Below are 22863 nucleotides of genomic sequence, written 5' to 3' on the forward strand. Positions count from 1 at the left end.
CCTCCCCTCCTCTCCCCTCCCCTCCACATAGGCTGCTAACAGGTATCAACTATTCCCACCACTGCCACTACTGTTTCCTTGGGAGAAGCATCTAGCTATATTGCTAACCCTTTGGAAGAACTGGTAAATTCTACTGTGCTTTCCTTCAAAACCGTGTCTTGTGTTGTCTTCTGCAGCCAGCTGTGTTCCGCCATGCCAGAACGGAGGGATGTGTCTACGGCCTCAGCTCTGTGTGTGCAAGCCAGGGACAAAGGGCAAAGCCTGCGAGATCACAGCTGCCCAGGACACCGTGCCACCAGCCTTTGGAGGGCAGAATCCTGGGTCCTCATGGGCCCCCTTTGAGCAAGCAGCAAAACATACATCAACCAAGAAGGCAGACACCTTGCCCAGGGTCAGTCCAGTGGCCCAGATGACCTTGACCCTCAAGCCAAAGCCATCAATGGGACTCTCCCAGCAGATACATCCTCAGTGAGTGTTTTCAACTTCCTTCTGATCTAGATGCTCGTTAGCTACTCTTAAACATGCTGCTTTAAGCCACTCTGCGTAACACGTTTACAGAGATCTCTTGTAGCATAGTATCCTTCTTCCTTCTTTAGAGCCTCCATGTATGTCACATATCAAGAGCCTTAAAGATACTGACTTGATGAATGACTTTACCCTAAGTAACCGTAGTATGGCTAGGATTATAAGGGATCAGGCTTGGGAGGGAATAGTAAACATAGCTGCCTGATTGTGGAGTTGTAAATTTAAGAATTCTATTTCTGGCTCATCAGTTTGGAGTGCTGGCTGCTCTTCCAGAGGACTTATGGGAGTCAATTCCCTGCACCCACGTGCTCGCTCACAGCTGTCTGCTAACTCCAGTTCCAGGGGGATCTGAAGCCTTCAGAGGCATGCACATGTACATGTGTATGTACATGTGTATGTATGCACATGTACCATAGGCATACATGCATGCAAAAATCCTCATCACATCTGGAATAAAAGATTTTTTAAGAGTTTAAAAATAATTCTCTTGGGGGATGGGGGTGATTTAGAGTTCTGAAACAATAATTAAAAAAGAGAGAGATGTGTACGCGGTTTTGAAGGATGGCGGGAGCCGTAGGGCTGTAACTTTGCGTAGGAGCGTGAGGAGGTAATCCTCGGCGTCAGCCCAGGTTAAATGGATCCACTGTGCACCACTCAATGTCTGCCTCTCAGTTGCCATGCAGGCCCGTGTTTGGTGAATGCGGTTGCTTTCTATTTATGGGAACTTTGTTTTTACCCCCATGTTGCTCTTAGGCAGCACTGAATACGATAGGAACTCAGGGATAAGAAAAAATTGTCCCTGACCTCCCGTGACTTTCATGACAAGCAGCCCGAAGAGGGGCCCTTGTCTGACTGTCTCCTCTTAATGAGCAACTACACATGGATAATAAGACGCTGAAGTTACTGCAGCGACCACTTGTCGTGTGCGTAGGAATGTCAGATACAGGAAGCCCCCAGCTTAAAAAGGGACTTGACCTGGGTTCATTTGTAAGTCACTTGCTTGGAATTTAGAAAGCATTTCCCAGTGGAGACAGCACTTCCATGTGGTGATTAGTGTTCACTGAGCCACAGAGGTCATTTAATCTCTTAACAAGCCCGCCCACCTCCATTAATACTCCTCATTGGAACTGACCACCTACTGGTTCTGCAGACCTGGTCTCTTAAAGCTTTCTCCTTTCTCTTCTCTCCCAAATAACTCTCTTATTTTTCTCAGTTTTTTTTTTTCTCTTCTGTTTCTTCTTATAATATAAAACTTTAGTTCTGTCATGGGCTAGGTAGAAACCTGATGGTTTTGATAACACATTTTATATCTCTACGTGACATGTAACAGCTCCTCAGAGCTTCCCGTGTGCCAGGCACTAGTCTGGAAATGTCAAATGAGACACCACTTTATAACTCACAATAAGCTATAATGCGGGTGCGAAATAATAGAAAGTAAGCCCATTTTACAGAGGAGAAAATCAGCTTTAGAGTGGGTGACTTGTTCACAGTCTTAGGTGTTAACGGTAAGTGTTTCTGTCATTGTGTCAGCGTCCATCCTTCAGGAAAGGCTTGGCAAACATTTCTGTGAAGGAAGAAATAGTATCTTCCGCTCAGTAGGGCAGATGCCTTCTGTGCTTGGATGTGCCACTGCAGCCCCAAAGCATGGACGACAGGTGACATTAGCTGCGTCCCCAAATCCCTTCAGTTATGCAGTTATGCAACTGACATTTGAATCGCAAGTTACAAAATGTAATATAGATTTTTTTTCCTCAATCATGCTTATCAGTTGCACGTGAGAGTGTTATGTGTTTATGTGTGCATGTATATTCACCTGTGTAGACCATTGGTCAATGTCAGATGTCTTTCTCTACAACTGACTCCCAAGCTCCTTTCCCAGACCCCCTCTCAGACCAGGCTGACCTTGAATTCACAGAGATCCACTTGACTTAGCCTCCCCAGTGCTGGGATTGAAGGCATATACCCAGCCATATATGAATGTATGTATGCATGTATGTATGTATGTATGTATGTATGTATGCATGCATGTATGCATGTATGCATGCATGTATGTATGTATGTATGCATGCATGTATGTATGCATGTATGCATGCATGCATGTATGTATGTATGCATGTACGCATGCATGTATATTCGGTCTCCCCCTCCTCCCCCAGCTCTGAGATGATGAGTGTGCTGCCATGTCTGGTTTTGATGTGGATACTGGGGATCGAACTTGGATCCTCAGGTTTGCACAGCCAGCACTTTACTGTAGGAGCCATCTCCCAAACTTTTTTCTGTGTTTTATTTTTCTTAAGAAATGTTCACATCTTTAATTATTTTAGAATTCCATATAAGTATATGGTAAAATATGATCATAATCAGCTCCCATTTTCCTCTGGACCCCTTCTCCCCTAAGATGTCTCCCTCCCAATTTGATCTCTTCCTCCTTCTTCCTCTTCCTCTTCCCTTTCCTCCCTTTCTTTCTTTCTAAATAAACGGACTAAGTTCAATTAGTGCTGCTCATCTGCACAGAGGTAGAGAGACATCCACTGGAGCATGGGTAGCCCATCCCTGGTCTCCCACACAGAAAATGGGTCTCAGCTGCCAGTGGCTCTTCAGTAAGGGGTGGGGCCTTGAGATCGCCCCAGTCTATGCTGGAAAGTTTGCTGGCTTGTTCTTCTGCAGGCAAGCATGGTTGTGTGCACCAGCCCCATCAAGCCTGGAAGACACACAATGGTCCTTCCCATTCTCCAGCTCTTACAGTATTTCTACCTGCTCTTCTTCTGTGTCCCTTGAGCCTTAGTAGCAAGTGGAGGGATGTAAAAAGATGTCTTGATTACAGCTGAGCACCCCCAGTCACTTATTCTTGGCTCTCTGTCTAGTTAGTAATCTTTTCATTGACTACTGAACACTGGAGAAAGAAGGTTCCCCGGTCCAGGCTGAGAGCATCCCAAGTCTGTAAATGCTTAGAAGGCAATTTAACAGCCATTTCAAACATGTGACAGTCATTCGTAACTTGTATAAAACCAGGCTGTGGTTCAGATGAGCTGGCCCACCTTTCCCCTGAGGCCAATGGTGACTATTTTGGTGCTAGAATGCAGATGTTACTGTGTCCCTGGAATGATTTATATCATACTTAGACATCTCCCTGCTAGCTTTGCTCTGATCATAAGAATAAATAAAATAAAATTGCCTTGAATTCAGCTTTGGAGATCAGGAGTTAGATTACAGTGTGTTGTTACGACTTTTGTCTAGCCTTATTACTCATGTAAACTGTGGAGCAAGTTACAAGAAATGTAAGTCACCGTGACTATTACCAGCGACCATTTGACTCTGACCCTCAGACCACCGGTGGTTTGTTTGCAAAAAAAAACATTTGCCAGATAAAGTTAAAGGAGTAACTTCTAAGTACATCCTTCTTTAGAGGAGACACGGGAATTTGGAGGAGAATGCTATGAGGGAGAAGAGATAGCTTCAGTTCCACCTGGGATTTGGTTTCTGCGAAAGCAGAGTCGTTAGGGAAGCAGCTCTGGAGTCTGTAGGTGCTGGATCCCAATTAGAACTGCCTCCTGATTGGGTGTGGGCTTGGGAGGTGAGATGGCTTGTGTATTCTGGAGTGAAATATAAATGACCATGACCTGTGAACAAAGATTTAGATCATTCCAAATGTCGTGTTCAACCTGGAAACTTTTATTGACTTTTTATAGTAACAAAATCAAGAAGGTTATATATTAAGACGTTTTAAAATACAGGTAGGTGATCATAGCAAAGCAGGCGAAATCTCTGCTATAGCCTTGGATGCTGTCTATCAGGGATGTTCTTAGCTATTGGATCAGTGAAAGCCTGTCATGTGTGGCTAATGAGTTATCTAATCATTACATACAATATTAGACAATAAATAGCTGTTAAGAAGTCGAAGTGGCCTGTGGACCTGCAACATTCCAACTTCTTATATCATGGAAATTCTAATTGGTAAACCTTTGTAAGCACAACTTCTCTCAGAGACTTTCCTTGACGTGGGCAAGGGGAAGAGACAGCCTAGGATGCTGTCAATTGTGAAATTTGCATCTTAAAGCTTTTGTACCTGAGCTGGGTGTGGTGGCACACGCCTTTAATCCCAGCACTCAGGAGGCAGAGGCAATCAGATTTCTGAGTTCGAGGGCAGCCTGGTCTACAGAGTGAGTTCCATGACAGCCAGGGCTATACAGAGAAACCCTGTCTTGAAACAAACAAACAAACAAACAAACAAACAACCCCCCCAGAAAAACCCATATATATATTATGTGTTTGAGTTTTGCCTGTATAGGCTTGTATACCACCAATGCACAGTATATGCAGAGGACTGAATAGGGCATTGGATCCCCTAGAGTTACAGACAGCTGCTGTGTGGGGCTCTGGGAACAGAACCCAGGTCCTCTGGAAGACAGCCAATGCTCTTAACCACTGAGCCGTCTCTAGCCCCTAAGGTCTTGTTTTTAACAGGAGAAGTAGGAGATTAAGAATCTTTTTTTTTTTTAAAGAATCCTTAAAAATGCTCTACTGCAGACATAAAATTGTATAAAATGCCACTATCTGAAGTATTTATTAAGTCTTGATCATGGGTTCAAACAGTTTTCATTTAGTTCATCTGTATAGGGAGACTTTATCCTCGCAGCAAGGGTGGCACCTGAACAAACGTACTCCTTTTTGGGAGCTTACAGTCTGCAGAGGGCAGAGGACAAATGCACAGTGCTGCGCAATATCTGTTGGCTGTGGTTAGTGCTAAAGAGAAAAATAGAACTGCAGATAGTGTCCGGGAAGCTGGGAGGGTTTGAGGTGTGTGTGGGTGGTTATTAGACAAAGCCCTAAGGGTGATGGTTAAACAAAGGCCTGTGGGAGGAGAGGGCAGGAGCCTTGTAAAAATTAAAACAAGGGGCTGGGCGGAGGCTTTGAGGCTAGAGTGTGACCAGAGAGGTTGAAGAACAGCTTAGTTTGAATAAACTGTTTTGTTTAGATGACATGGGCAGGGGGCCCTGTGGGAGCAGGTGCCTTATTAGATTAGATTAGGCAGAGGGCTGTTGCACAGTTTGGTTTTACTTTTGGCTGAGTTGGTTTTAGGGAATTTGACATTGAATAGGATACCTACCAAGCTCCTCAGAGACTTGAAGGGAGAAGCAGTTGTTTCCAGCTGTTGGCATGTTGAGAAGGTGGAATCCTGGAGTGCTCTCTGGAGAAGGCAGTCTGTGAACTTGGGAAGGGCAGCAAACCTGGGCATGCAGAACTGAGAAGGGCATTTCCAGAGAGGCAATGGTTCCAGGGCCTGGTGTATCAGTTATCTTTTATAACTCAGCAACCTGGGTCAACAGCCATATCTTGATGGACATTGTGTGTGTCAGGAGTTCGGTAGGCCTAAAGCTGTGAGCTCTGGCTTGGTCTCTCCCGATGTGACAGACAAGTGGTGAGTACGGGTGGCCATCGCCTGAAAGCTTGGCTGATACTGAGGTCTCTACTGCCAGGGAGACTCAATGCCAAGGTTGCTGACAGGAAGCCTCCACTCCAACACAGGATCTCCACATAGCTATCCAGTGCCCTCCAATATGGCTGCTGCTGACTTCTGAGTGACCCCAGACCAGGAGGGCAGAGGGAAAGCCAGAGTAACTTTATAGTCAGTAGTGTTTAATGCCACAAACTCTCACTGCTTAGAAGTGAGTAATTAAGTTCATATTTACAAGCAGTTGAAGGGAGCACTGCTGAAATTTAGGGAGCATTGCAGAAAGAAGGGAGCACTTCTGAAGTTAGGGAGCACTCCTGGAAGGGAGGAAGGAGAGGGACTTGGGCATATATTTAAAAGTGATGTGGTTGGAGCTAGTTGGTAGCTGGGAGGGGTGTAGAATTACTTGGGAAACAGGCCAGGGGCATGGCTGTGTGGTTTATCTTGAGTGCCTGGTAGAGGTGGGAAGACCCACCGTCTGTGAGTGGTCCCGATCTCTGGCTGGGACCCTGATCTGTATAAATGGAGAATGGGACCTGACAAGTAGCAGGCAATTATTACTCTCTGGTCCTGACGGTAGATGTGTTGTGAAGAACTGCTTCAAGCTCTGGGCCTTCTCCTTCCCTGCCACAATGAACTCACCAAAACAACTCCCTGGAGTGACTTTGGTTGGAGAATTTTAACACAGCAACAGTAAAAGAGGCCACAGTAAGGATGTGATCTGATAAGAGTAATGGCCGTTTAGACATTCAAGGCTGGTGAAAAACCAGATAACTGAGTGACATTTCGATAAAACAGTGCCTGTCAAGCAGAGAAACAAACACATAAAAAAAAACCCAAAATGGAAGCAAAGGGAAGAGAAATTATAGTGTATAAAAAAAAGTTAAGAAACTCATTAGTCATTCTCAACACCTGGATTACACTTCTGTCATGATTCAAACACACTGCAAATAAATATCAATCAAAGATGGGTCCTAGGGCCATCAGGAAAATGTTCCTGCTGATGAGACGTCTAAAAGGATAGCTTTGTGTTCCAGGGGCTCTGATTATGGCGTTGGGGAGAGATCACAGCAAAGCGTCATCTGTGAAGGTGTCTCTGTGATGGTGTCTGAAATCTGAACCACAAAATCCAGTGGGTGGAGGGATGGTAGCTCAGGATCAGCTACGAGGTGATAATTTTTGATGCTGGATGATGTATCACGTGAAAGCTTCTTGCAAAAGTCTCTTTATGTTCTGGAGAAAAAAAATTGTAATAGATCAATTAATAAAACAAAACCCAAGAAAGTTTCAGGTAGGAGAATGCCACAATTTTCCTTGCTGTCTGGATGCTTTATGTTCCCGGGGAAGCTGCACTGTGTTAGAACCATAGGCACGTGCATGTGTGTGTGTATGTGTGTGTGTGTGTGTGTATAAACAGGGCCTTTCACTGGGCTGAACTCAATTAGTAGTCTAGGATGGCTGGTCACACTGCACCCCAGGAATTCTCTGTTTCTGCCACCCCAGGGCTGGAATTAAAAGAGTGTCACCATATCCAGATGATGATGATGATGATGATGATGATGATGATGATGATGAAATGTGTGTTCTGCGGGGATCAAAGCCAGGTTCTTGTGCTTGCAAGCCTAGCATTTTTTTCAGTTGATCTATACCCCCCCCCCACCCCAACTTTCTTTAAATTCTTATCTACTTCATAATTCTGCAGGATAACTGAGGTCACTGTCACACTTCTGTCCTATAGATGTTATTCAGATGTAAAGTGTCAGGGTGGCCCCAGAACAGCCACTGCTAGGTTGTAGGTCCATGCCCGGCTCTGTCTTTGATTTTTATGTGAACAGGTGGTAGTGTGCACGAGCTGTGTAATAATTCACACAGAAGCACCGGTCAAAATGGCTCAGCTGTCTTCAAGCTTTGTACTGTCTCTTGTTATTCATAAACGCATTAGATGTTTTCCAAAGAAGTTCGTTTACAACTCTCACTGCCTCTAAAACGGCTTGCCAGGTTCTTGTAGAATGCCTCCCCCGCTTTTATCCTATTACTCATGATGGGTGATACAGTCGCTGAGCATGGGAGCCTGACCCAGAGCTCAAAGGGACATTGTTTATTTGCTAGGTCCAGTTAGTTGTTTGGGGACTGTTGGTACAATGAGCACCACTTTGCCAAGTGCAGAGCTGTTATCTCTGCCGGGTGAGGAGGAAGCCCTCATGGAGGAGACAATGTGCCCAGTCCCCTTCTTTGAGCCTGAGCAGGAAGTCTGGTTTCTCTCAGGATGTGGACGTCAAATCTATCAGGAAAACTCACATGCAGCCCGGCCTCCTCATTTTCTGGGGTAATGCTTGGTGCTTTTCTTCGTCTCCTGGTATCCTGAGGTAACAAAGGAGGGTGCTTAGCTAGTCTAGAAAAACTAGTTTTTCTCATTAAATACACTGATAATTCTCCCTCCTGGCACTTTCCCCTCATGGGTATGAAGAAGGCAAAAGAAGTGAATTTGAATTTGTTCGTTTAAAAAAACAGGACTGGCTTGAAATGAGTTCTATATTTACCAAGTGAGTTTATAGCAGGCCAGATAGTTGCTAAATATAGAGGAGGTCTTGTAAAAGTCCACGCAGAAGGGACGCCTTCTACTTTTAAAGTTCTAGAGAAACGACTACTTGACATTTATCTCCTGGTTTGGATGAGAGAAATGCTGAGTGAAGTCCCCACCACGAAGGAGGAGAGGCAATGTGGAGCTTCAACTCTGTCAGGTTCCTGCCTTCCTGGCAACAATTACTGCCCTTGGGAATCTTTAAAACAGACCTGCGCTTTGCCACCAATGGCGATGGGTACCTTAGAGTGCTCTGCCCTCAACAATGACAGCGGCAGCCCAGGAGTTTGCTCTCTTTATTTGAACTTTTCCTCACCTTCCTCCTTTGTGGTTCCTCACAATAAGAAAGCTCGTTGTAAAGCTATATCAAGAGCTGAAGCCTTAAGCTGGGCAGTGGTGGCGCATGCCTTAGAGAGAGATTTCTCCTGTTCTGCAGCGTGAATACTTGCTATTGGTGCCTCGATAGAACGTATTAAAACAGCCAAAGGATTTCCAGTCCACGAATCGCTACTGTCACAAAGTGATCTCTAAGACTTACAGCAGCCCCTGCCGTAAGTGGACCCCTCACAGAGGTGAGGCCTCCCCTGCACTTCTGTTCGGAGCTTCCCTGCGTTTACAACATTCTTCGTACTTTTCCTTGCAGTTTCTCTTCCCTGTACACAGAGGCACACAGGGGGAGATTCAGCAGAGCTTTGCATAACATTAGAAAACGTTTTTTCTGAACCGCTAAACTGGGCACTACACAGCTACAGTCCTCATGCTAAGAGGTGAAGACAGGCGTTCCCTTGAGCTTGTTGGCCAGCCTTCTTACCAGTCACTGAACTCCAGGCTGAGTGAGAAACACCATTTCAACAAAGAAACAAACAAGCAAGCGGTAGAGAGACTGGAGAGATGGCTCAGCGGTTAAGAGCACTCAGTACCTTTGGAGAGAACCCAGGTTTAGTTTCCAGTACTAACCTATTTGGCTGCTCACAACTGTCACTCCATTTCCAGGAGTTTCTACGCCCTCTTTTGGCCTCTGTGAGTACTGCATCCGTGTGGCTTCCAGCTATATATGCAGGCAAATCACAAAAAGAATAATGTGGATGTGATAGAGAAAGACAATGAAGTCGGCCTCTGGCCTCAGCATGTGTATGTGCAAAAGTGATGAAAGCCTTTTAACGTTTTTTTTTTTTCCCCCTCTTTTTGCCTGGAGGAGGAAAGGTATTGATAGAGTTGAAGGCGCTGCCTGCAGTGTGTTCCATGGGTACTTACAGTGTGAGTCGTACTCCCCTGGGCTTACACTGCTTGTGTTTGTAAAGTCCCAGACAGTTAGGTGCTGAGTTGGCCTTTCCTTAGTGTACTTCACCTGCCTGACAAGTCTGAGAGGCAGATGCAGGCTTTGCTGTCTGTCGGCCTGATGATGCGGAAGAAGAGGACTGTGGCATCATTCCAAGGCTCTGTTGGAATACAAACTAAAACAGACCCAGTGATTGTTTTTATCACCATATATGTCTTCCTGCCTTTCAAGCTTGAGGTCACGTGGGACTGATGAGCAAAGGCAAGAGTGACAACATTCTGACGCGCCATCCATGTTAAGAACAGGACATTTTGCCGGGCGGTGGTGGAGCACGCCTTTAGTCCCAGCACTGGGGAGGCAGAGGCAGGTGGATTTCTGAGTTTGAGGCCAGCCTGCTCTACAGAGTGAGTTCCAGGACAGCCAGGGTTATACAGAGAAGCTCTGTCTCGGAGAAACAAACAAACAAACAAACAAACAAATAAACAAACAAAACCAAAACAAAACAACAACAAAACCCAGGACATTTCAGCACAGTCACTATTCCAGGCTTTTCTCTTCCTCTTCCCCAAAGGGACTTCCCACACACAGAGCTATCTGCGTCTGTGTGTCCATCTTTAAATTGTCTGCAAGTTACACTGTTTCCCCCTCAGTGTTCCTCCTGGGGTCTATCTGAATACTTGTGTGGCTGGAGTTGGTTCATTTATATTGTCAAGGATTGTTTCACTATGTTGGTAATAGCACATTTTTATTTATCATAGTCTTGGTGGATGTTTTGAGTATTTCCAGTTTTTTTGCTCTTTTTAGGGATATTTTGTTATATTGAAGAACAGATTAACAAAAATTGTGTAAATACAATGTTCGCTTTGATGCTTTGGTGTGCTCACATTATACAATGATGACTGTTTAAGCCCAGCACTCGGGAGGCAGAGGCAGGTGGATTTCTGAGTTCGAGGCCAGCCTGGTCTACAAAGTGAGTTCCAGGACAGCCAGGGCTACACAGAGAAACCCTGTCTTGGATAAAAACTGATTACTGCAAACAGATGAATTTACATATCCATCTCACAAGTTCCCATTTTCTTTCCATGATAAGAATATTTAAGTTCTACCTCTTTAGTTTACTTCCAGTATATAATATGGTATTAACTGTTATCACCTAGCTGTTAGAAAGCCACACTCTTTCTATTTTGTTTTTGTTTTTTCTTTCATTTTTAAAATGTAATTTGTTATTATTATTTTATATTATTATTTTTACTTATTCACTTTACATCCTGCTCACTGCTCCACTTCCAGTCACCCCCCTCCCACAGTTCTTCCCCGATCTCCCTCTCCTTCTCCTCTGAGTGGCTGGAGGCCCTCCCTGGGTATCCCCAAACCCTGGAACATTTGAGGGTCTGTGAGGCTAGGTGCATCCTTTCTCACTGAGGCCAGACAAGGCAGACTAGCACACATTCTATTTTGAATAGATGAAATTTTATGTCTTTTGGCGAGTGTTAGGCTTTTATAAGGACTGTTATTTAGCTATAAACCCACAGGGACTGCAGGAGGTGGCCTTTTGATTTCTGTAGGAATATAGAAATGTAGGACTTGGGTGAGGGAGGACTTCAGACTCCATGAAACTAACCTAAAGTTTGATTATATTGTTAGTTGTTCAAAGGTTTTTTTTGTTTGAGAAAAAAAGGTTCATGGGGGAAATGCTGAGGTAATTTTTTTTTCTTTTTTTTCTTCTGGTGGGTTGTGCATATGAGTGTGGTATTTATCAATGTGTGCATACACCAGTGTGCTTGCCTGTGGAGGCCAGAGAGGGGTGCTGGGTGTCTCTAACTCTCTGCCTTACTCCACTGAGTCAGGGTCTGGAAAGCCTAGAGCTAGGCTGGCAGCTACCATGCCTTAGTCAGAGATCCTCCTGTCTCTGCCCTCCTTCAGCTCTGGCATGCACATGTGGTCATGCCCGGTCCACCCCACCCCCTGTTTAAAATGTGGGTGCTGGGATCGAACTCAGGCCTGCATGCTTATGCAGTAAGTACTTCCATCCACTGGGCCACCTTCCCAGTCCCCTGAGGAACTGGAATAAAAGAACTCTTGAGGTAGACTTTGAAGGAAGAATAGACCATAAGGTGAGATGGGGGAGATGGCCCGTGTTCTTTGAGAGCTCTGTACACTGCTAGGCCCCATGAGAAAAGAGTGGCCTCAAGCAGTTTGATAAAGAACCGACGATTGCCTTGACTTAAATTCTGGTCAATTATGTTGAAAGACTTCTGATAGGAACTCAAAAGTTTTCATCTAAAAAGGGCAAGTGCTAGTTTGGGTCCAGTCTGTTCCCCAGTTTAGTTGTTTCATATCTGCACAGTGGAATGATGCTGTGTGATAGATGGTAAGAGCCGGTGTTTACTGGGTGTCTGTGCTGTGCCAAGCATTGCTCTCACTGCTTTGGGGGACGATATTATTTAATCTTTTCAAAAGAATGTGAAATAGACACTGCTTGTCCTAGTATGTTTTATGCTGCTATAGCAAAATACCTGAATCTGAATACAAAGAAAAGTGGTTGGTTTATAGCCCTGGAGGATGATAGCCCAAGACTGGGTGACCATGTAGGTATGGAAGGAAGAGAAGGAAAGCACAGAGAGGAAGAGAGGGAAATGATATAGAGAGAAGAAGCAAGCAAGCGAGCCAGGGTTGATTTTTAATAGCCCCCTTTCAGTCATGAATCTAGTTTCTTGAGACCAAACGTAGTCTTAATAAAATGAGTCCAGTCTCTTAAGAAAAATGTCAGTCCACTCCCGAAGCAGTTTCTTCAGGACTCCAAAGCCTCCATCGCACCAGGTACTTAGGGCTTGGCACAGACCAGTTTCCTTCAAATTGTAGTACTAATTACCCCCACCTGACATGATGCCGCAGCTCAGGTGCTGGCTGGGGTGTTAAGGAACTTGTCTGAAGGTATTCATCTATTTTCACCTGTGCCCTCCAGCCTCCACTGTAGGCACTCTGCGAATGTAGCCGCTAAACTGCAGAGGCTTTAAAAAATTGTGTTTGTGTGAGTTCTCTGTCATTGCTGTAACAGCTGCCACACGTCTAGTCCTTTCACACATTTGTCTCATCGTTCTGAGGTCAGAAGCCCAGATGGGTCCCAGGGATGTTGCCGCTTTCTTTGTCTTGTGACTCCTTTGTTCATTTTCAAAGCCAGCAGTGTTGGGCTGAGCCTTTCTTGTGTTGGCAACTCTCCTGTTGTAGTAGTCTCTCCCTCCTCCTCCTCTTCTTCTCTGACTCTTCCCCTCTACCTCTCCTCCTATCCTCTCTCTATCCTTTACTCTCTTCTCTTCTTTCCCCACTCTCTCCGGCTTTCCTTTCTCCCCCCCTCCCCATTTTGCTAAATAGCCCAGATTTTCCTTAAACCCACAGTCCTCCTACCTCAGCTGCTATGCACCGGGATTGCTCCTCTTTTAAGGGCACTTATTATTATGTTGTGTGTGTCTGAATATGTATCTCAAGGCCAGCTGACTGGCAATGTTAATTGTATCCACAATTTTAATTCCCCTTTGTTGTGCAACATCAACATAGGTTCTGGACAGTAGAACAAGGGAGACTCTTGGGATGGGGAAGACAGTATTTTTCTTCTCACCACAGTATTTTACCCCATAGCGAGGCTTGTTCTGGCAATCTTCCTTCCTGCCACAAATGAGCTCTAATCACAAGGTTAGTGAAGAACCACCCTAGTCCCTTCCAGCTAGAAGCTAAGCCAACCTTTATGTCTTCAGTAAAACTTCGACTTAAATATTTCATTTAGGTTGAAGTTTTAAGGATGTAATTCCTTCACATTGTCCTTTGAAGTCTTTGTGTAAGCATAACCAGACACTTGCCAAGGAGGAAGAATGCGAGTCCAGGGGACCAAGGGCTAGAGATGGCCAGGACTGAGGAGTCCTGACTATGACCATGCAGACAGGATTCTGGAATTAAGAGTTGAGAACATGGGGGGCTACTTACAGATACATGCCCTTCCCCACACTCAAGCAACTTCATCCTCTAGCCCAGTGGTTCTTGACCTGTGAGTCTCAATCCCTTGGGGGACCGAATGATCCTTCCACAGGGGTCCCATGACAGATATCTTACGTATTAGATATTTACATTAGGATTGATAATTGTAGCAAAATTACAGTTATGAAGCAGCAACAAAATAATTTTATGTTTGGGGGGATCATCATAACATGAGGAACAGTATTAAAGGGTTGCAGTGTTAGGAGGTTGAAGACCACGGGCCTCCACAATGTGGCTGAGGACTCTGACTGCAGTGTTTTGGGGGGAGTAAGGAAAGGGTGGGCATAGGTGAACAAGATGGGGAGAGGGCTAGGAATTCTCATCTGTAACAAGAAGATGATGGCCACAGAGCCATAAAGTGATTCTCATGTGTTTCTCCTATATCTGAAAACATTTATGTGATGAGAACAAAATTGCTTGGTTGTCAAGAGGACTTGCTACAATCTGACAGTGTAAATGGGATTGAAAACTCACTAACTACATTTATAAAATTCATAAATCCCCTGGTGCCAATATGGCCAACCCATACCAATAATCTTTAATCATGTGACTTCATGATTGGTAACAGCATCACAATGGGGTTGAGCTTGATGTTGGTTTTGATCAAATCTGTTGAGCTTGCTGGTATCGGTCAAATCGGCATTAAATTCTCCCTTCCCTTTGAATGTGTTTTGCTAACCATAGCTATTGCCACGAATTCGAAGTGTTCTTGAATTTATACTAACCCCTGCTCCCTGTTTCTCCTGCTATCACAGTTTGAGAATGTGTAGACTAACATTTAAGACTAAAATTTCATAGCTGTTCTCAGTCTCAGAATTGCCTAAAATAAAGACTCTAAAGGATGGGTATCTTGTGAGATGGGTATGGTGCGTCCCTCAAGTCCTGTAAAATAGGCAGCAAGTTGGAATTAAAAACGAAGCTCACTAACATGTATGGTGGAATGTGTGTTTTACCTAGTTATCATTCCCTGAAAGGTGTTAGAGTTGATCTAGCCGAGACACCAAGGTCTCCTGGTCTTAGAGCTAAGAACTTCTAAGTGGAAAGAATGTCTAGGTAAGCTTTATGGAGAAGAGAAACCTTAGATTCACTAATCTAGGAAAAAATGCATCTTGTTATCCAGGCCTGATATTTTTAGAGATGTTTATGTATGTAGGTATGTGTGATAGCAGCCAGAAAACCCAGGTAGAATTAGATAGAACTTATGGATAGTGTGATGGAAATTTGTGGGGGAATTCTTTCTTGGTGGCCAGATGATACAGGGATCTCCCCCGGGGGTAACAATATCATTAATAAAATAATTTAAGAGTGAACTCACACGTCAGCTCAAGGCCAACTTTATTTGAATTAAAGACACCCTAGAGTAGGCAGGCTGTAAACTTCAGCAGCTGCCTGGAGGAAGACGATTGAGAGAGGTGGGGGAGCCGTGATGTTTGAGCCACTGGCGTGGAGGCCTGCTGCATAGTAGCCGACAGCCAAATGATGGGAGGTGGAACAGCCCGAGGTATGAGGAAAGGCATATTTATGTTCCCGCTACACTCCAAAGATAAAGTTGGAAAACAGAGGAATAACGTTAGACCTTTTGGAGTTAGTGGGTCAATCAATCAGAACCTCATGGAGGCTTGTAGAAACTGTGCTGGGTGAGGAATTCTGAGAAGGCTGGTAGAGTATTTCATTAAAAGAATAATTAACCCATTTCTCTCTGTAATGGTGGCTTGAGGTGAACTTGCCTTCTTAGGAATGGTGTTTGGCCAGGAGATTGGACTGGAGTGTTAGGTCTCTTCCCGGGCTGGAGATTCTATTCTTTTGACCAGTTGCTGATGACCAAACTTTTCCCTGGGGATATTCAACACATACATCTACTCACCCCACATCGGAATTATTGGGTTTTTAAAAGGAGTAGAGATGAGGGGCTACTTACAGGAACAATACATGACTTAAAGACAGCTATATCGCCAAATCTCACCCTACCTTACAAGTGACAATGCACAAAGACTGAGAACCTGGAGCACACTGCACAGCCTGCAGCCAGCTCAACAGGTTGGAGTGTTCCAAGTGACTCTGGGCTGAACCTCTTTCAGGCAGCTTGGCTGAGTTTTGCTTTTTCCAGGCAGCTAGTCTAGTCTCAGTCTTTTTTGTAGCTCTATGGTTCTGCTATTCTCAGGACTCATCTTTTATTGCTTACTTGAACAGAGAGGGGCGGGGCCTAGTGAATCTAGTCTGTTTCAGGGACTTCCTGAAGCTATTTTGAGTTGTTTACTTTCCTGCTTAAGGAGCTTCCTTGCAGGATGCAATGTCTCTAAGGAAGCTTACACAAAACCAGTTTTCCCATAATGTGAATCTACTTCTACTCTAGCAGCAGGGAGGTAAGGCTTTGGCTGTCTCTTATAGTCCTATTAACTTGGTACTCTGTGAAGAATGATCGGATGTCCCATAGAGTCCCCTATGCCTAAATTCTGCCTGTTTCTCCTTGCCCAAGGGTCTTGGCTGTCTTCTTCTCAGAAGTGAAGGTCAAGTATTCTACACACTGGGGTCTGACTTCTTGGTCTCATCTCTTGCTCTTTCTCCATGTCATAGGCAGCTCCTTGACCTGCCAGCTCCTTCCTGGTGAGCAGGAAGCTTCTATCTGCAAGCCACCATCCACTCTCTAGCTAATGTTCACACATTCTGCTAATCTCAGTTCCCAAGGGGAATATTTCCTGATACCTCAATTGCTCACTGCAAGAGGCCATCAGAGCATCTTGAGTACTTCACCCCTTCATAGTACTCATTTGGATTAGAATGCAGTTGCTCGTGCCTGCTTAGTGATTGCTTGGTGAGTGATACTAATGACTCACAATCCAAATGTTGGCATCCTTCTAGGCTGTTTCACTTTACCCAGAGTAAAGCCAGTTGACTAGTTCAAGGAATCCATGACAATGGGCAGAAGTTGACTCAGCCATTCCTTGACAATTCCAGGGTTGCTAAAGTAGTTTGGCCTGGCATTGGGTTCTTCTGTAATATTGCTATGTGTCTAAAGGACCCATTTTATCCATGTCTCTAGATGTTCTGAGGGTTTGTCATTTGATCAGACCATAGTTAATCTTGTGGATTTGACACACGGTGTTGGGTGTTTCTGCTCTCTGTATTTCCTAGCATGGCTCTGATGTGCATAAGACAGTTTCTGTAGACTATGACAGCACCACTGGGCAGCCCTTCTTGGGAGAATTATGGTCACTGACACTGTAAACTCATTTTACGATCTTGAAATGTCCTCGTGCTTGCAAGTATTAAATTACGTATTGATTTGAACCTTGACACATTTGGCTCAAGCTCTGGAAAGCCAACAGGGATGGTCAGGCATACTTGAATTAGTTTTCACTACAGTTCATGTGATTCCAGGCTTACATCACTTAATGGAATTAGCCTCACCAAAATACTGAAGAGCGATATGGTTAGTGTTAGTATGTATGGACAGAATCAACCCCAGGTGCTTATCCCTTTGAAAGTTGATATTTGAGTGTAATGGAAAAATAGGAGAACCTGGCACAGTTTTTCCTTCTCTGTTTTCCAGAACTCTCTACCATGCAAACCATATTGTTTTATAACTGTGGTGTGGAGGTAATGTGAAGGAGGATACTGAATGACCTGCCCAAAGTGACTCAGTTGGGGAGTAACAGAGTTGGGACTTCAACCAGGTCTCCTGACTGTTTGTCCCACACTCTTTTTATATATCACCCTGAGACTCCTTTAAACAAAATAACGGGAGGGAAAAAAAGACAAGGCATGGCAGCACTCATTTGTAACCCTAACACTTAGGAAGCAGAGGCAGGAGAATTGCCAGTATGAGGCCAGCTTGAGCTACACAGCGAGGGCCTGTTACAGAACTGAACAAATTCAAGCCAGTAGTTTGAAGCCACAAGCCACGCCCCCAGCAAAGAAAAGAGTGAGATAGCGAACATGTTTTAGGGGTTTTGTGAATCTCAAATTGTTGGACCAAAATTGTTTATTTTCAAAAACAGTTCAACATTCACTGAGAACAGGGTCTGTTTGGTGGGGTCAGTTGCCATTGTAGAAAGCCATTTTCAAATCTTTCAAAATTAGCCAGACCATCTGCCATAGAAGGAGGATTTATTAACAAACAGAACAAATGAAGCCAAATCCATTTTGGGGCTTTTGTGTGTGTGTGTGTGTGTGTGTGTGTGACAGAGGCATGGATTTTTGCACATCCAGAGTTCTGTCTTTTCTTGTCCTGGTGTTGGTATTTTGCCAGAACTGGCATTTTGCAGTTTGATGGACAGCAGCTAAATTGAGGCATCCTTTCTGAATTTGTTCAGAGGCTCTTTAAGCAGTGTCTAATCTGTGCTAATTATATTCCTAGGAAGGATGTTCTTAGCTCTCACAGGAAGATGACATGGTCATTGTGTGGCTAAGGCACTAAGAAGAGGTATCAGGGAGTGCTCTGTGGTGCAGTCCCCTCTCCTCCCTGACCTGGGAAGCTCTTTTCTCTTCCTTGCTGCCTCCTCTTGGGTTTCTTTGGCCCCTATTTATCTTCTGGCTTAACTAAGCTATTTTGAAGGAGAAAAGCCCTTTTCTAAGGAACCCATTTCCATGTAATTAGGTGGACATTTCACAACTTAATTGCCTCACTGTTTTGAAAGGTGACCTATGACCCTAAGCAATTAGGAAATTTAGCAGTCATATTAGGAGTATTTTCTGTGAAATACCTTACGGTCCTGGATTTATTTCTTTGCCACCCTGTTTCTCTATATTGATCTTAGGTGATGAATTTTATGCTGATGTGACACTGACAAATGTATATCAGGCTATTTCAGATCTGTGTTTTAAACAGAACCACTCTGGTCACTGAAAAATCACGCTTCAATAAATCAAACGAATGGTAGTTTGTAAAGTTTTAATGGTTTCCTATATTTTTGTGAGATGTTATCACCCTATAGAATAATCTTAATTAGTGTTTTTAGATTTTCTTTTTAGTGAGGTTGAGCATATTTTAGAATCTAAAACAATTTGTTCTATACTCTTTTTTTTTTTACAGTGTTCTCTGTTCTTTTTTATGTATATATACTCTTTTCATATTAAAGAACCTTTAGTCACACATTTCAAGAGTTCTTCAAGGGAGAGACTTTAATAAGAAGGATATTATTGAAGTTTGTGTCTTCAAATTTAGATCAAGTTTGAAAAAAAATTTTTATTTTATCTCCCCCCCCCCCCGTACCCTAACCTCAGAGCTCACTTGTTGATAAAGAAACATCATACATTGGATTTTTTAAAATCCCTACTTGCCTATGAAGAAATAAATGCAGTTTATTACTCAATGACTGGGTAATTCATTTCAGAATTCTTCTATTATTATTTTTTTTAAGATTTAGTTATGTTATTTATATGAGTACACTGTTGCTATCTTCAGACACGCCAGAAGAGGGCATCAGATCCTATTGCAGATGGTTGTGAGCCACCATGTGGTTGCTGGGAATTGAACTTAGTACCTCTGGAAGAGCAGTCAGTGCTCTTAACTGCTGAGCCATCTCTCCAGCCCAGAATTCTTCTATCTTATTCGAGACTTATTGATCTACATAGAAATGAATCTTTGTTTTTCAGATTTAAAAATTATTATTATTTTATGTGTGTGCGTGTGCATGTGCATGTGCAGGCATGTATGTGCACATGTGAGGTCAGAGGACTGCTGTTGAGAGTCAGATCTCTCCTTCCACCTTGTTGAAGCAGCGTATCTATCTCTTGCTCCTGATGCTCTGTGTACTTCAGGGCATTCTCCTGTCTGTGGCTCCCGTCTCACTATAGGAGTGCTAAGTTTATAGTTGGGAGCCATTGCGCCTGGTAGGTGGGTTCCAGGGACTGAAGGAAGTTTGACAGGCACGCGCAACAGCTGCTTTTGTGGAACAATCTCACCAGCCATATACACACAAGCACTTATCTACTGTGGAACCTGTAATTTCCCCAAGTCTAGATGATTTTCATTCATCTCTGACTGGTTATCTTAAATCTAGTCCATTTTACTTATCTCCACATATAGATTTTCGGTGTTTATTTACCTAATTATTTTTATTTTTGGCTTTCAAGACAGGGTTTCCCTATGAGACCCCGGCTGCCCTGGAACTTGCTCTGTTCACCAGGCTGGCCTTGAACTCCCAAATGCTAGGATTAAAGGCCTGGGACAGATTTTCAATGTTTAATAGTTGATTCATCTATTTCATCAGGAAACATTTGTTGAGTGTCATGTATATGTCAGGTACTGGTCTAGGCACATCAGTTAAAGGGAAGCTAAGTGATATGTCTGAACCATTGTGATGACTGCAAGACAGTACTAATTAACTGCTGAGTTAGGCAGGCACCTGACAGATGCTAATAGAGAATGAAGAAAGGTAGGGACTAGAGGATTAGAATAAAGGAAACTAATCAGAGTCTGCAGGATTGGGAGATGCAAGGTAGAGGCTGGGCTTTAAGTAAACAGCAGTATCTACCTGTACGTGTTTTCCATAACACTGTTGGGAGCTCACTCTCTTCAAGGGGAACTAAAAAAAACAGTAGCACATGAGATTGGGTAGGGGAGACCCCCTATCTTGGATGTCCTTAACAATGGGACAGAAGAGTCTTGGAGTGGGGCTTAGAGAAGCAAAAAAAGGCCAACATCAGCCATTAAGGAAATGTGAGGGTCACTTGTGTGTTACCTCATCCATTGAGGATGGAAGACCTGGATGGATGGTGGACACATTCCAGGGATAGATGACTTGTGGGCCTTCTTCATAACCAACCTGCCTCTCACAGTAACTTCTTGAGAGAAAAATTTCAGTCTAGTGATAATGGAAATTTCTTCTGGGTCCAATTTAGAACTGTGGTTATGTTTACATGTCAGGGCTAAAAAAATATGTACAGTGTAATGGCGGTCTGTCTCTAGATCATTGGATGATTGGGAAAGTAGAGGCTTGTCTGAATGCTTCCTTTTCTTGGCTCTACTCTGGCTCGGGACCCAAACTCACCAATCAGAGTCAAAACCAGATTTAACTCCCTTCTCTGTTGACTTTCTAGCCACCCTCAAATCACTCTGGGAAGCAGGTGCTCATGTTACCTATATAGGAAGGACAAGTGTTTTATTCCTGCCTTTGCAGATGTTCATCGGGCTTGGCTTTTTGACCTTTCTTGATCTTTGACTGCATAGTTTTTGGCTTTAAAGAATTCATGCTACCTCTGCCCTTTCCTATATAAATTTCTGAGAGTTTTCATGTTAAGCCCGAAGCAGTCTGCTCACCCAAACTCTTCCTCCCTTAGCTGACAGAGCCCTGGTTTACATCTTTCATGATGTCTTTTTTAAGAACCAGAAATGAGGCCCATACCCTTGTCTTATAATTCTATAATAACCCACCTATTGTGTGTTTCTATTCTTATTAGTTAATACTTAAAATAGTTAAATATAAGCTAACCATGAAAGTATATAGCAGAGATTTCATACTTATTTTGTGACATTTATTCCTAAGTAATAGGTTTTTGTTTGTTTGTTTGTTTCAGGTGTGGCATGCATTTGTTTAATTATCTGCTAAGGGTCTAAAGATGCCAGGCAGGTTCTTAGGATTTGCTCTGTGGGTGACTCAGCGCAGGTGACGTCTACATGATAGAAATCACAGTATTGCTTCAGAATTGGAAACACTGCCCAAACCTAGTGAAAAAGTGCTGTTCCTTAAAATTAAAAAACAAAGGCCACATGTTTTTGTGTTCAAATTAATTTAAGATATTCATAAAAGAAATAAAGAGACGATGAAGCTTTCAGCTATATCCTCTGAATTGAACTCTTTCATCCTGGAAGAAGCCTCGTTAAGACTCAGGAAGAAAATGAAACTTAACAAGATCAGGAAAGAAGCACAGTTTACAAGTCTCAGGAAGTTCCTGCAGTTTAGGAGAGTCACAAGGCCCCTCCATATGGTTATACATGCAGTAACAGTTGCTAGGGAGAGTCAAATCACCTGCAGGTATAAATTGTCCTCATGCTGGTGCAGACTGTCCAGTGATGTGGTTGTCTTGAGCCATCCACACTCCTGTAACAAACTCACTGGTTCATTAAGCTAGAGTGGGAGGGAATTGTATCTTTGATGTTTTATTAGTGTCCTTTTTGGGATGGAAAGACATTTGTTCATGCTTTTCCCCTGCCCCCCTCCCCCAGAAAAAGTCTCACACAAAGCTCTGTTAGGAAGTCTTTGACAAAAACAAACATCAAAACAAAACACAAAATAATATTGGGGATTTTCAATCTCACGTATATCATTATTTCACATGTACCATATGTTTCATAGGTATTATGCTAACAGCTAGTATAAATATTCTTTCATTTCAATAAATAAGGGATAGCTGGAATTACTTTTTCTTTCCTTAATATTATTTCTAGAGTTATTTATATAAGTAAATATGCTATATTTTTTAATTTTAAAGATTTACTTTTATTTTATGTACACAAGTGTTTTGCTTGTGTATACACGTCCGTAGCATGCGTGCTGGATGCCTATTGAGGCTGGAAAAGAATGTTGGATTCCCTGGAACTGGGGCTGTGGACAGATGCAAGGGGCCATATTAGTGCTCAGAACTGAATCTGGGTCCTCTACAAGAATAGAAAGTAACTTCTGAGCCACCTCTCTAGCCTCTACAGCTATCTTTTTAAAGAACAAAATACATGCGATGCTATGTGTGCCTTCTAATAAAGTCACATATTTGCCATCCTTGGTTTAAGTCTGGCTCTGGTGTTGATGGGCCTGGAATCAATAAATGAGTGATTCACTGAATCATTCCCAATGGATACCAGGTCCTCTTTGGAATCACAGATGTAGTATGCGAAATGTAACTAGACCTTAGCCTTTACAAACTAATTGCTTCTAGCTGCCTCACTGTGGCCAGTAAGGCCAGCTAAGTGACAGCACCGGAGGGCTTCCTGCTGCATCAGAAACACTACAGCTGTAGCCCATGGATTTATAGCCACTGTAGAACTTTGCAGAGAATGTG

General features: G+C 43.4%; 1 protein-coding gene across 5 annotated transcripts in view; it reads left to right on the forward strand.

Moving 5' to 3' along the window:
* Ltbp1 (latent transforming growth factor beta binding protein 1) overlaps positions 1–22863 on the forward strand; it is a 387543-nt gene that overhangs the window by 57491 nt on the left and 307189 nt on the right. For all 5 annotated transcript variants that reach the window (XM_021185976.2, XM_021185979.2, XM_029471038.1 and 2 more), the window contains one exon: positions 177–468. In XM_021185976.2, coding sequence (XP_021041635.1) covers positions 177–468 — 292 coding nt within the window. The remainder of the gene's footprint in view (positions 1–176; positions 469–22863) is intronic.

This window comes from Mus caroli, chromosome 17 (genome assembly GCF_900094665.2).
Source record: "Mus caroli chromosome 17, CAROLI_EIJ_v1.1, whole genome shotgun sequence".
NCBI classification, from domain to species: domain Eukaryota; kingdom Metazoa; phylum Chordata; class Mammalia; order Rodentia; family Muridae; genus Mus; species Mus caroli.